Genomic DNA, 14,603 nt, shown 5'->3' with positions numbered 1-14,603 from the left:
CCGATTTTGTTACTTTTTTGTTAATCTGAATCATTTTATACATTACTCTTCCTAGCAACATTATTTTAGCTGTTGATGGTGCATCAATGTCAGGTGACTCAACACAGCAACACTGTAAAAAAGTAAATGCGGGGGAAATGCTTACGGGCACACATGTCTCAACATAACTGGACTTTCGCTGGCTGGTGTCTGTGTGTGCTTCCAGGATGGGGATTCAGCATTATCCTGAACACAATTACAGCATGTATCATGGCTGATATATAGATGAGTATATATATGGTAATAATTGAATATGCTTAAAAGGAATCAGCTACCACCATGCATTCTCTGTATTTCTCTTTCATTAGCTGGTGCACAACTCATACATTGGCAACCAAGTGCACATGCTGAAGTTCCGATCAGTTCTTGCTAGAGCAGTTATTAGTGTAATGTTGTATCAGTAATGTTGTATCAGAAACAATGTTATGTTAATTTCAGTAAGTCATGTGTAAATGTGTAATTGTAGAAACAGTCAATATTGCTCGACAATAGACGGTAAAATTGTTGACATGGTATTATTTGTAGTGCTTATTTACAATACAAAGTTAAAAATTCTGCATTTTCTGAAAACCCAGAAGACATTCTTAATTTGAAATAATGTAGTAATATAAGGAGTCTGACACATAAAATACACTAATATGTTTTTTGCATGGTCCTGAAACAAACTAAGATGTTTTAAATCCAACACATAAAAAAAAATTCCCTCAATGTGACCCATACCAAATGATCTATCTCCTAATTCTCTATTTTCCCTGCTCTGAGTGGGCCTGGGTTTGTTCCATGCTGCTGAACCACTGCCCGCTGTGAGGCATGGCCAGATGTTGGTACCCCCATGGCACTGTGTAGTGATGCCACGGAGCCTGCTCCTACACATGTGACTGATGGGCACACTGTTGCATGAAAAATACTGGCATGGATGCCTGGTTTTGCACTCCAACATGCTCAAACATGCAAATAAAAACAATTTTGCTCTCCAAACACATTACAGGTGAAAAAAGAAAAACTTCATCCAACTACATTGATTTAAATTGAGCACAATACCACTCTGTTGAACCATTTGAATAGCAGAAATATTCAACAACAAAAATGTAGAGCATAATTTCAGGAAAAACAGGAAAAGGGAAGGTTCACACTCAACCAGGGAACTCACCACACACTCCACCTGAAATTACAAAACAAACCATGAACACACACACACACACACACACACACACACACACACACACACACACACACACAAAGACCCACTGACTCTGACCATGACCATTACCAGAACTACGACCAAATACAAAGGCCAAAGACAGAAATTCAGACAGAAAAGCTCAAACTGCGTCTCCCTTCACTCATTGGTTTGGATTAAATTGGGAAGCCATCAGGTGTGGAGAAATAAAGGGGTCGTGACCTGTAATCTGAATTCTGGGAAGGGTTCTCAGGTGTGCCCGGTCTTCTTCATCATGACATGCATGTTTTATCACTTAAATCATCCAGAATCAAAAACCTTATGAAAGCTCATCCTGTGTGTGACAGAAAAATTATATATTAACATTTAAATTACATAAAACACATGTTTCTTATTGATATATATCATCTATGATGTATGTTTGTGTATATTCTATGAATTTTCTATATTAATTATGACTGCTATTTTTTTACTGAATAAAGCACTGGGTAAAGTAATTATTATAAGAATCATGGACAAATAGGCATCGAATTAGACTGTCAGACGGACAGAATTAGGCCTGCCTCTCAGCAGCGCAGGCAAATGAGACGAAATGGAGTATGTCATCTCCGAAGTACATATGAGGACCGAGTGACTGAGTGGAGAGTTTAAGCGAGTGAGGGAGTGGAGGGGACGAGGAAGAGAGGAGAGACAGGAGGAGGGGAGGGGTGAGCAAGATGATTCATGCAGCTGTTTGCCATCAAGGACACTGTGCAATGTGCAGTAATCACACACACACGCAGACACACACATGCACAGAATACATAGAAACACATAGAAAGGTACACAGGCAGTGTTATTCACTAATTCACTAATTATTCGCTAATTTATGAGCACTGATGATATACCACTTCTCATCTGTATCTTATAAAGGGCAGCTGGGTGTTATTGTGTGCATGTTATACATACTGTGCATACAATATACATTCTATACGTACGCAATACTCTATAAACATGAATTAAAAAGGGTTAATTATCTTCACCTTACACTGAAACTAACTGGAATAAAGTGTTGAATGTGTAATTCTATTTTTTCAGATTTTTTCTAGTTATGTCTCAATCATTTGATTTGTTTGTTTCCTCTAATCTGTTCCATGCTGATGGATGACTAAAGGAAATAGGCCACTGTTTCACCAAATTTTTTTTACCTCATTTAATCAGTCATGGACTTCAGGGACAATGAAAGTGAAGTGATTGTCATTGTGATACGCTGCAACACAGCTCACGGTGCACACAATGAAATGTGTCCCATCACCCTTAGCCGTGACATGCGCCCGGGGAGCAGTGTGTGGGGACGGTGCTTTGCTCAGTGGCATCTCAGTGGCACCTTGGCGGACCGGGATTCGAACCAGTGACCTTCTAATTATGAAGCCACTTCCTTAACAGCTAGGCCATAACTGCCCCCTGCTTGTGTCTTTGTTGGGCTGCGGCGACACCCCAAGCAGGAGACGTCAAGGGCTGGCAAATGACGACAAGAGCAACAGGGCTAAAACAACAAATTGTGATTGGTCTGGGAGTCAAAAAACTTCCTGGGAGTCAAATGTATAAAATAATTTTCTCTTGTGGTCTCTGGGCACTTCTTTTTCCTCTCCATCAGGAGTTGGGGGGATTTACCTCCCTGTTTCTCCTGGACCAGGCGACCACTCTGTAACATGGCTCCTGGCTGTTCTCTATCTTTTTCTATCCCTTTCTCCGTTCTTTTATTTTGGATTTTTCAGTAACATTGGTACCTTTTTTTTTACATACAATATTTACATGTAACTGCAATAGTAATATGCTGTTGTTAATAAATTAGAAACTGTTCATTCTTTTAACCTCTATTGCGCCATGCCTCTTTCTGCCATGTAACATCAGATTGGAGTGTTTTATTTCTATTACATGCCAAATTCAGAAGCAGAAGCTCAGGTAGTCAGGTCCTGTATCTACTTTGTAACAGGCCCTCCCTATGGATCGTTTGCTGTGAATTGAAAGTGGAGGAGACCATGGGGCTGATTGATGTGATGTTGCTTATCGGTAGCAGTTGTATATGTGTGTGTAGTGAGTGAGTGTACTCCATGCACATACAAGACCCCCCACCCCTAAATCATACTACCCCCTGCTTATGAATTTACTGGGAGGAAGTGGGATCTGGGATGTACAAAGTTTTTGGTATGTATGCTGAGATACTTAAAGACTTCCAGTCAAATTATTATGAATAATGACTTTGGATGCACCTACTCTTTGGTTATGGATACTGAGATAAATAGAGACTGAAGAATAAATTTAGTATTTTTGTAGCAGAGAAAGCAAAGTTTATTTTATGAATCATAGGGTTTGTAGTGGCCTATGAACCAGAAGACCCAGGTTCAAATCCAACTTCACTGTGTCCATGAGCAAGAAAATTAACTATGGGTGTCTTTGCAAATATTGATTGTAAGTCATTCAGGATTAGGGCATCTTATAAATAAATGTAAATGAAAATGATTGCTTTGTTCACTTTTTTCCTTATCAAAAGCCACTTCATGAGATGCTCATTAACATGAGTGAATGATAAGAAAATGTTCACTATGAACCTTCAAGACTGTTTGGAACCGTCCTCATTCTCTAACTTAAAGCTGTCAAGGGAAGCCAAGTGATCGTCCTTGCACATACTCACACTGCCACCCCAACTTCCCCCCATACTCAAGCCAGCCATGTTCCTGTGCTCTCCCTCCATGACCTCCTTACCCACCACACTTAGCCGCGTGCCCCCATCCATCCCTCTCTCTCCTGCTTCAGCCAAGCCCCATGCCAGCCAACCACTGCACCTGCATCCACAGAGCTTACCTTCTTCTCAGTCACCGGATCCAAACCCATGATGTCCACCCGTGCGCCCCTGAACTTTGGCAGTGACATTTATATATATTCTCATGTGTATATAAAATTTCGGACAAAGACAGACAGCTATAACGTTTTTGTTTTGTAGCTGAGGGCTATATATGTACACATGTACGTTCATATACCTGAATATGAATTTAACATTTTGTTTTATAACTTGTATGTTTTTTTATACGGAGCCGTTGGGAATGTTTTGTGGCTGTGCAGAACTGCATGAATGAGGTTGGAGCTGCAGGAGTGGCGGTCTTTAATCCCACCATGTGTGTGTCGAGATAACACAGCCACCCTGCACATGTATACACACACACACACATGCACACTCACTCACTCATGCACACACACTCTGACAGCAGCAAGCAGGGCAAGGCCAATGGATAACACCTAAAGCCATCCTTTCAGTCTGGTGGGGTGCACACGTGCAGACGGTGACAAATACAAGGCCTCTGCGGCAAACTGTGTGAACCTGTGTGTGTGTGAATGCATGGGAGACAAAGAGGTGGTGTGTGACACTGGCGCATAGACGCACAGGCACTATCCACTAGTATCCTATTGTTGCCCATCAGAGTGAGTAGACTCACTAATTCCCTCACTAATGCCCTAATCCCGCTACAGGTCCTGTACACAGGCTAACACACATACACACACTTTTGCCATTTTTTCAGCATCTGTTGTGGGATGACCCTTTTAGGAATGAGAAAGTAGGTCACTCAGAGAACACAGTGGTATAGAAAAAGTAAATGAATTGTAATTAGACTCAATATGACCTGCTAAGCACAAGTAACCCAGGTGTTAACATGACAGAGTTGTGTATGCATGCCATTTATGTGTCTGGTGTACTGTGACCTTTGCTCTCAGTTTCATTAGCAGCTGCCGTGTGTCTTTCCTCCCAACGTGACATGCACCTGTCTTCCCTCTGTCCTCCCCTCTCTCTCCGTCTCTCACCATTCGTTATTAGTCAGTCTGGCGCCTGTCAGAAAGAGTTGTGATGCTACTCCTTGAGGACTGCTACAGATCGATGATCTGTAGCAGTCCTCTCACTCTCACACAGACACACACACTCTCTCTGACACACACATCGTATTAAATATGTAACAAAGGTATTATAAATCTATAACTAACTATGTAATAAGACTTTTAAAATGTACACACGTGCATTCCCATATACTTTATTCAATATATTGTTATATAAATATGAATACATTTAAGTGCTTATACTCAGGATGACAAGTGTATGCACTGACATACATATCATTGAGGTCGGACCATCTGAATGGGTTTGCAAAAATTCACAGACACATGCACGTGCCCAGGCATCAGCTGGCAGGTCTTGAGGGCATGAGCTCATGCACATACTCACATTACTTGCATACATATGAAGTGATGCTATTAAAAGTCAGCATTCACTTGCGATGTGCAGACATCCCACTATATGCAGTTGGCAGTTGTGTGTGTGTGTGTTTTTTTTGAGACAGCATTAAAGCATTCAGATTAAATATCGATAGGTGGGGTGGGTGGTGGAAGGCCAGGGGTCAGCCTGTCAGCGCTCAGACCATACACTGCACACTGCATCAAATTAGTCTTCATTTCTGTCGTCCCAAAAGGAAGCTTCTAAAACGAATGAACAAGAAAGCCCACAAACCGTTTACTTAAAACAAGTTGACTGTGGACATGGATTACTGGAACCATGTTTGATGAGAACAAGATAACAAGATAAATGTAGTTGGTTCAGATGGTTCAGGTGAGGCCTTCAGTTAAGCAGGGGTGTCAGCATATTCACTTTTGTACCTTTTTTTCCACAATCAGTGTTCCCAAATTTTAAGGTGTTGGAAAATAGTTGGTGAATAGGTACAGAAGACCTAATTTCTCATGTATGGGTGCTACCATAAACAACGTGGTTAAATGCTTATCAGAAGGCATTGTCAGTTTTTTCATACATTTAGGTGCCTTTTAGGATGAAAGTCATTTATTTGGCCTCATGTTGCTATTAATAACCAAATTTATACATTTTTCCAGTATCACACCCTTATGCCAGGTTTTTCTAACCCTGATGCCAAATAATTGCACATTTATGGGTTATATCAAGGCTTGCCATCAAACCAACTCCATGTCCCATAAGCAAACTTGAGCAAAAAGTTTCAGAGCGATGGTGGAGCTTCACCATACTAAAAAAGATAATCCACTGCTTTACCAAAAAGTATATTTTTGGATTTGACGGCACATTGGAAGCTTTTCCCAAAGTTAATTAAAAAATGCATATGTAATGAATACAGGAAGTGGGTGTCTAGACGTATTGGCATTTTTAAGGCATTAAAGTGCCTCAGTCATAGGCTAGCAGGCAGAGACATCTTCACCGTCCTTGGGAAATGAAAGACAGAGAAGCAATGCTTGAGCTGTGGCTCTGATGAAGTGTAACGAGGTTGTCCTGATTAATGAGCTGCAGTCTTGGACGCGTGTGAGGCCTTCACCGGTCACCTCTCAGATTTAAATGCTGCACACATCCTCCCTGTCTCTGTCCCTCAATTTTACAGATGACATTTCTTAATTTATTGCATTTCATGTCTGTTGAAACCTTAATATAGGCTTTTGTGTGTGTTTTTTTCTTCTCAAGAATTATGGACTGGAGACAGAAAACCTTCGAACCCTCTCCCACAAGCTCAGTGCTTCCGCCAAGAACCTGCAGAACTTCATCCTGGGCCGTCGCCGTGCTGGCCACTACGATGGGCGAGCCTCACGCCGGCTGCCTAACGACTTCCTTACCTCAGTTGTGGACCTCATTGGTGCTGCCAAGAACCTGCTTGCCTGGCTGGACAGGTGTGTGTGTGTTTCTGTGTGTCTTTGTGTTTGTGTAGCAATAAATTGGGTTTTTAATTATTGCCAGGGTTGATGTGTGTATTTATGTAAGCTGTATTTTTCATTTAAGCCCTAAACTCTCCAAGCATTAAATACTGTTTTGGTGTAATTTACACAAATTTACAATTCTTGAAAAACATAACATCGTTTATGCAATTGATTGACGGTGAGCTGAAACTTCCAAGCTGTAGTTTGTCTATTCAATGTGTGATGGATTTAAATTGTACCTGCATTTGCATTTCTGAGAAAAAAAAAACACTGGACGCAATCAACAGACTCTTTACCTGCCACTGAGAGCTGATGCTCAGTTCTTCCTGCTAATGGGAGAGGTGTGATGCAAAATGGGCCCATGCCGTGAAGCAATCAGCTGTAATTTCTTATCTTTCAGGTCTCCGTTCGTCAGTGTGACAGAGTACTCCGTACTGAAAAACAGTATTGTTCAACTGTGCCTGGAGCTCACCACAATAGTACAACAGGTGACTGGCTTGTTATGACCTCTTTTTCGACCATTGGCGTGTCCAGAAACCCACTCCCAATACAGATATAGCACATAAACAGTGCTGATGTCTGAGGTTCTTATTGAAAGTGATAATTTTTTATAGCAATTTAAACCCGCAACCTTTTATTTTTCGAGTCTGATTCCACTAGGCCACCACTGCCTTTGTTGAAAGACCACTTATAATAAAACTTTTTCTGTAGTTAATTATCATTATTATTGAGCCTGATAAATACTCGTTTACACTTTATAATAATGATGAAAAAAGTTTCATTTATTTACTGTCACATGAGGTCACAGGTGTGCTCTTATTGATTTTTAGCAATTTTTGTGGATGTGGCTCAGCCAATAAAAACAATAATTTTATGTTATTAGACTAATGACTAATCTTTTTTGTAGATAGACTGAGTACATTCAGTTGCCTGTGGATGCCCCCTGTCTGGTATTCAGAGACATTTTCTCCACTAATCTTCACATTGTGGTCCTTTTTGAAGAGATAATCTACATCGGAGAGGCAAAGCTAATCCCATCATATCTCGCAAGGACCAGGCCTGGTTGCCCTTAACATAGAAATGTGCATCTTTCTGTCTGTCTACCTTATTTTCTCTATCCTGTATGGATGGCCGCAGAGCCTCTGTCTGGTGGGAGCTGCATGCACTGCAGTCCAGCGCTGGGGAAGCTGGTGGTAGAGAGATAACCAGGAGTGGCCCAAATCCCAGCCAACAGCATGGTTCTGGCCCTCGTAAACTGACCTGACTTCAAACAGAGGGGGTGCTTGAGGCTTCGTCCGCCCACCATTCAGTCGTAACAAAATATGATACTGAATTCCTTTCAGATGCAAAGCTGCACCTATTTCGCACCCAATATCCGGGTTTACAGATGCTGTACAAACGACCTTTGTGTTCAGTCAGAGATTAAAGGGGCCAAAACACACTGTTCACGCCCCGTCAGTGTCCACAGCTAAAGTGGTACCAATATTTCTGAGCCATATGCACGATTTTGTGCCGAAATGGGTGGCTGCCCCATTCCCAGCCCCCGGCTAGTTCTCCCTGTGGCCTTTTTGTGTTTTGGTTGGTTCCTCCCAACCAGAGACCTTTCTGTAAATGTTAATGATTCGAGTGTGGCAGCGGCTCCCTTGTTCCTCATTAGAGCCTCTTGTCTGATTTCCTGTGTTGTCTGTGTACCCTTGCAGGATTGCACCATGTACGAGACGGAAAACAAGATCCTTCATGTGGTGAGTTCATTTCAGCCTGACTTCCCATTGGGTCCCATGTTTTTTTTTAACCCCCGTCTTATATCCTGGTTCGATGCCACTGTTTTAATCCGGCACTATTGGCTTTTGTCAAGACTGCAAGAAGGTTTCTCCACTCTAGATAAAATCGGTAGCATTTTGCAATTCTCTGCTGGTTGGGCTGTAGCGTCTGTCAGTGAGTTGAGGGCCAGCTGAGGGCTGACCCATTTACAAATGCACACACACACACACACACACACACACACACACACACACACACACACACACGCGCGTAACCTTTCCGCATGGTTAAAATATATGACTTGGCCTGACAGTGGAAGGTCTAACATAAAGGATCTGGGAATCTGCATTTTAAAACTGGGTTTTAAAGAAATTACAATTATATACTAGAAATTTTTATTTATATTTCACACAAATAAAAAATCCTAAGAATGTAACTGTTTTATGTAATACTGACTTTTTGCACTAAACTGATGCTTCATGCCATCACCAGGCTCTGCACAGGCCTATAGCATTCATGATCAATGGACATGGTAAAAAGTAATAAGAGGACAAAGCAAATAACAGGGGACATATTTGCCTCATCTTATGGAAATTTGGTAAATAGACTAGACAACTTTCAAAGTTGAACAGCTTCTGTAAAGTCACAACGTGCAGCTTTCTGACTTCTGATTGGGTCACTAAGGGTTTGAACCCAAATGAATCAGCCGAATCAGACTCTAGAGCAGTGGTTGCCAGTGGTTGCCAGTGGTTGAGTGACGACCCCCAAGATAAAAACTGATTGGTGTTCGCGACCTCCCAGTGTAGACATCTTTCTGTCCCCCGTTTAGATGTGGATGGATACAGTGCTGTCCACGGTGCTGAAAAGAGAACAACTGAGAAATTTACATTGATTCTTATTTTTCTCAATTGCTACAACTGCTGCTGGTAAACATCAATGGTGCCAAAATGCTATTTTTTTGTAAATGTACATACTTTCAAGATGATCCAGCAAACCCCAGTTGGGACCCCCAGGCTGTACTAGAGGATCTTTCACTACATGAACACAATTTTTTGTGTGTTTAGATATGTCTCCATATTCAGCAGGTAGGAAATCCAACATCCAAAGTCTTCAGTACAGCATCCTCACCTCCATGAAATGGGACAACTAACAAGCAAATACACCAGCACTTCTGCTAATCCAGAAGCAAACATGTGCTTAGGTTTATTTACTGCCTGGAAAAGTATGGCCCTCATTTTTTATTGTGTTTTGGTTTTCTTTTAATTGCATCATCTGGGAATTTTGGCGACTGCATTGTTTAGTGACAACTCTCATTCATCACACAGCACAGGATGTGTCTTCTGCAGGACACTCGACATAAGAACGACTCATTTAGGAGCCCGTCTGCCCCTCCCTCTAAAGGGCACCACAGTAATTTACTTATTTATTTACTTCGCTAGTTGACAGTTACTGTTCAATAATGCAGAACTCTACTGTTCTGCCCTCTTCCCTCAGGGAGAGTTGCCTACAGCAGTCAGATGGAGAGTGGTGGGGTGTGTGTCTGTGTGTGTTTGCAGTGGTCTGGACTTGATCTTGTGTGTGTGTGTGTGTGTGTGTGTGTTGTGATTATATGCATGCATGGATTGCACTATGGAATGTTACGTAAGGCTGCCCTAGTTGTGCAGGTCGGCATGTGTTCGTGTGTGTTCCTGTCCATGTATGTGAGCAATTCTGTTTGTGTGTGTTAGGGAGGATTGTTCATGCATGAGAAGGGAATGCATTACGTAATAATGTCCTTCCTAGCCATGAATGTATTAGAGAGAGAGGGAGGGAGAGAGAGGTTTAAGAGACTGAGGAACAGAAAAGCGGAGAGGGTTCGAGGAAATGAGAGACAAAAGTGAGATGAGAAATGAGACAGACAGCTTGTCAGACATAGAAGAAAAAACAGTCTATTTAAAGCTGCCATTGTACTGTAGTGTGTGTGTGTGTGTGTGTGTTAGAGAGAGACAGAGAAACAGAGAGAGAGAGTATGTCTGCTTGTTGTTTGCATGCTCTTATCCCGTCCTCTCCATCTGCACTCTCTCTCCCGGCTCAGGCAGCTCAGGCGGCTCAGACAGCCGTGTGCAGAACCAAATCATCACCAATTCATCACAAATTGTCTGCACACAGCCCTCCAACCAGCAAACACTTACACACACACATATTTCAATATGACATTTAAAAAATGTTATGTTTTTTTTATTCGTTTACATATACTCCTTTGAAAGAGGCTCTTATTCATAAATACATCAGTCCCCTGGTCCAGCTCAGGGTTTAAGGTCGTACTGGTAGTTAATGGGGTCTGAACTTGCCCCTGCTAAATCCCTGTGTACCAGCCGTGGAGGCTGTCACTTCCTCTCAGAACCCACTGTTATTACATTTTATTTAGACAGTGTGGGATTCACAGTGTGATTCCTTACATTTCCATGCATTTGTAATGAATGAGATGGGAGTGGGTTAATGTTACGGCAGCTATTGGGAAAAATAGCTGCTGTGTTGTGTCTGTGTGGTTGAAATAATTGATCTAGTGCTCATGCTTTAAAATCTTGGGTTAATCCCATGTCTACAGTTTGGGTAAAATGCTTATTTGAATCTTTTGGAATTAAGGCTCAGTATGTTTTATCTGAGACCCTGAGATTTTTCTCTAAAATGGAAAAATGTACTTTACTTTACTTGGCAGACGCTTTTGTCCAAAATTCTTGTCCAGCAATTCTCATTCAGTTTCTATAGATTTTGAGTTACAAAACAAAGAGCCCTGATAAGGCCTAACTTGTCAGGAATAGAACATGCTCGGGAATTGTTAAGTGCTATACGGAATTTGTTTTTTTTTATTTTGTGCAGTGTGTTAGTGTTAGACTCGTCTGAAATACATTTTAAACAAGTGGGTTTTCATCTGTTTCTTAAAGGTGGTGGTAGTCTTGGCTAGTTGAATGGAGCCAGGGACAACAAAGGAGAATAGAGTCGATTGGGATCGGAGACCAATTTTTAGTCTCATGTACACATGGGATGCGTACACATGGAAATGGCATTTTACGGATCCCAGAACCATATAAAGCAACAAGTAATCCTCTACAGTGCACATTTCTAATTAAAAGACAGGTGAACAACAACGTGTTTAACTCACTGCGGAAGAGAACTAGACACCAAACAAGGAGAGAATTTTGGGTGATAGAGCGCCACTTACAGGTGTGGAGGGGGGGGGGGTTTAAACAGTGTCCGGACCTTTCTCTGTGTCTCTGTGTAGACAACAACATTTTGGATATGTTTTTGGACATGTTTTGGACATTTTAAAGAAAATTGTTCTTGTGTGAATGGGGCCTTAGGCTATTGCAGTCATGATTCTTTTTTGATTCAAGAAGCAAATGTCTTGCCTCACAAAATGCATAATACCACAGTGTTTATTGGTTTCGTGATGTAGTTCTATTTTTTAATGCTGCAGATTTAGCATGAAGTAATAAAACCTCAAACATGGCCAAGGTGGAACTGATGGCTCATATACACTTAACAACCCGCTCAGAATTTATTGAAGAACATCAAGGTGGATAGTTTTGAAAGTAACTTGGTGTTTCATGTCATGTTGAAAGGCGCTTTTATTCGGTTTTACATTCTCAATACTCAAGGCTTGACAATGAAGCATTTAGCAGCCAGTGAAAACCATTTAGAATATGGCAAGAAGGTTCTAAAGCTGTCAATGCTTTGTGTTAAAAAAAATGTTGCTTGCAAAAATAGATAAAGAATAAAATATCTGTGGGAAAAAAATCTGCAGAAAACACCACAACTCCAATGTGATCTCAAGCCAGCATTTGGAACACAGCATTAGTCCTAAAGTTAGTTTGTGACGTCTTAAAAAGCTTTTCTTGTTGAAACCAGCAGAAATGCTTTTTTCCATAACATGAAATATCATATAGCAAGCATATTATATAAGTCAGGGTAATATAAAAATAAATAACATAATGGCTATTTGACAAACTCTATTCCACCATTAGGTTTATAGGTGTGTGTGTGTGTGTGAGTGAATGAGAGAGACACTGAGGACGATTTTTGCACGTTTTATTCCACCAACAAAACTCACTTGGCATCAGGGCAGGTGCAGTTTGTCTTTGAAGCGCGTCCGCTCGCCCGCAGTTTAAAAATAGCTCTAATCCTTTAATTGCTCATTAACAATCAGGTCAGATATCCAGATAATTTCAGGCTGCCTTTTGCTGGCCGATGACGCAGAAAGATGCAAAGGGAATTCGCTGCTTGTACCAATTAAAACCCATCTGTGGCTGAGGCTGATGTCAGAACCTGCTGTACAAAATTTAATCAGGGTCAGCGGTCGCCATAAAGTCATCATCAGGTTCTGTTACTGGCTCAGAGTACTAAAAAAATCTAATAAAAAAAAATTGAGATCTTAATGATTAAATTAGGGCATGGCAAGAGTCCACTGCAACCTAATTGTTAGAGTTTTAAGAATGAAGGATTGTATTTTAACAGTGGGGCATCACAACTCCTTGTTGAAATTTGGTCTTGTGGGATTTTTTTCTACTTACTAATTCCAGCTATTCCAGCTAATGAGCCATGACTTATAGTTTACTAGTGTAAAGTCAAAGGCACCCTACTGTTTTAGCTAAATAAATAAAACAAGAATGATCTGCTTGGCAGTTTTCTCTGTCTTGAAGATGAGAACTTTTACAGAATTTAAAATGGGAGGGGCATGATGGTTGACATCTCTCACACATGCTAATTGATCGTGCTGGATGAGGAAGATTTGTTTTTTCGATTTATTTATGTAAATCCTGCGGATGCTTTTGACCTTACACTTGCAAAAAAAAGGCCCCATGCTTAGCGTTTGGTGCCAGTTTGAAAATAGCATCCAGTTTATGAAACAGGCCGAGCCAAGGAGCTTTTATTTCTGTCAGGAGCATGCATGTCGGGGCAGTGGTGGAGAGCGATGAAACGTCTCTGCTTCATCTCTCAGACCCAGGGGCGCAGGTGCTCACCGGCGAGGCGCTGCCATTTCATAAATGAGCTCTGCGGCGGCTTTGGCGTGACCATGGTGACGTCAACGACGCCTCACTTCCCCTCCTCTCTCTCCCTCCCTCTCTTCTCTCCCTCCAGTGTAAAACTCTGTCTGGAATATGTGACCACATCATCTCCTTGTCCTCAGACTCGCTGGTGTCGCAGTCCGCCCATTTAGAGGTGGTTCACTTGACCAACATCATGCCGAGCGAAGGGCTGGTGGGTGGTTTTGTGTCTCTCATGCCTGCAGCTTTCACACAGTCTACAGTTTTATCTTTGCAAAAACTGCTAACTGAGCTGTGATGGAAAGGAAAGTATGTCGCCTCGAACATTTATGTTGCTATTGTGTTAACCATATATGCTACACTTAAAAATGGGTGACAAATTAAAGGCGAGAAAATATTTAACCCTCTACTGGGTGGAATAGACTCCCTATTGTTGCAATCCTAATTGTTCCAGAATTTCCCACAGGAGTAGAATTGAGTTAAGTTTTGGTGACTGAAGGTCCTGTGAATGGTGGCACCATCAACCTGGATTATCTATATAGCATAAAAGTGGCCCATTCACTCTAAGGGGACAAACCATGAGGCAAGCTTTTCAGCTCAAGTTTATTTCGGAGTTTCCTTTAACTTGTCATCCGTCTAGATCAACTCCCGGAATGTGGTGCTACTTCATTTTTGAGCGGATGCGCGAGAGGCATACTTTTCTCACGCTTGACTTTTTCCGCACGTGTTTGTCTGTTGTGATTAGGGGATGTACATCAAGTCTACGTACGATGGGCTGCACGTGATCACGGGGACCACAGAGAATGTAAGTGCCTGTTTCAGTGCGCTTCCTCCACGCTCTCGCCGCTACAACGGGGCGCGGAAAG

The 14,603-nt window shown here is 41.6% G+C and overlaps 1 protein-coding gene across 4 annotated transcripts in view; it reads left to right on the top strand.

Moving 5' to 3' along the window:
- Nucleotides 1–14,603, top strand: part of LOC114768019 (connector enhancer of kinase suppressor of ras 2-like) — a 59,800-nt gene that overhangs the window by 12,458 nt on the left and 32,739 nt on the right. For 3 of the 4 annotated variants that reach the window (XM_028960058.1, XM_028960056.1, XM_028960057.1), the window contains exons 3-7: nt 6,723–6,925; nt 7,353–7,440; nt 8,653–8,694; nt 13,832–13,951; nt 14,483–14,542. In XM_028960058.1, coding sequence (XP_028815891.1) covers nt 6,723–6,925; nt 7,353–7,440; nt 8,653–8,694; nt 13,832–13,951; nt 14,483–14,542 — 513 coding nt within the window. The remainder of the gene's footprint in view (nt 1–6,722; nt 6,926–7,352; nt 7,441–8,652; nt 8,695–13,831; nt 13,952–14,482; nt 14,543–14,603) is intronic. The other variant, XM_028960059.1, reaches the window with a different exon arrangement.

Source organism: Denticeps clupeoides, chromosome 18, assembly GCF_900700375.1.
Source record: "Denticeps clupeoides chromosome 18, fDenClu1.1, whole genome shotgun sequence".
NCBI classification, from domain to species: domain Eukaryota; kingdom Metazoa; phylum Chordata; class Actinopteri; order Clupeiformes; family Denticipitidae; genus Denticeps; species Denticeps clupeoides.
Note: the sequence above shows the minus strand (reverse complement) of the source record. Positions and strands in the feature narration are given on the sequence as shown.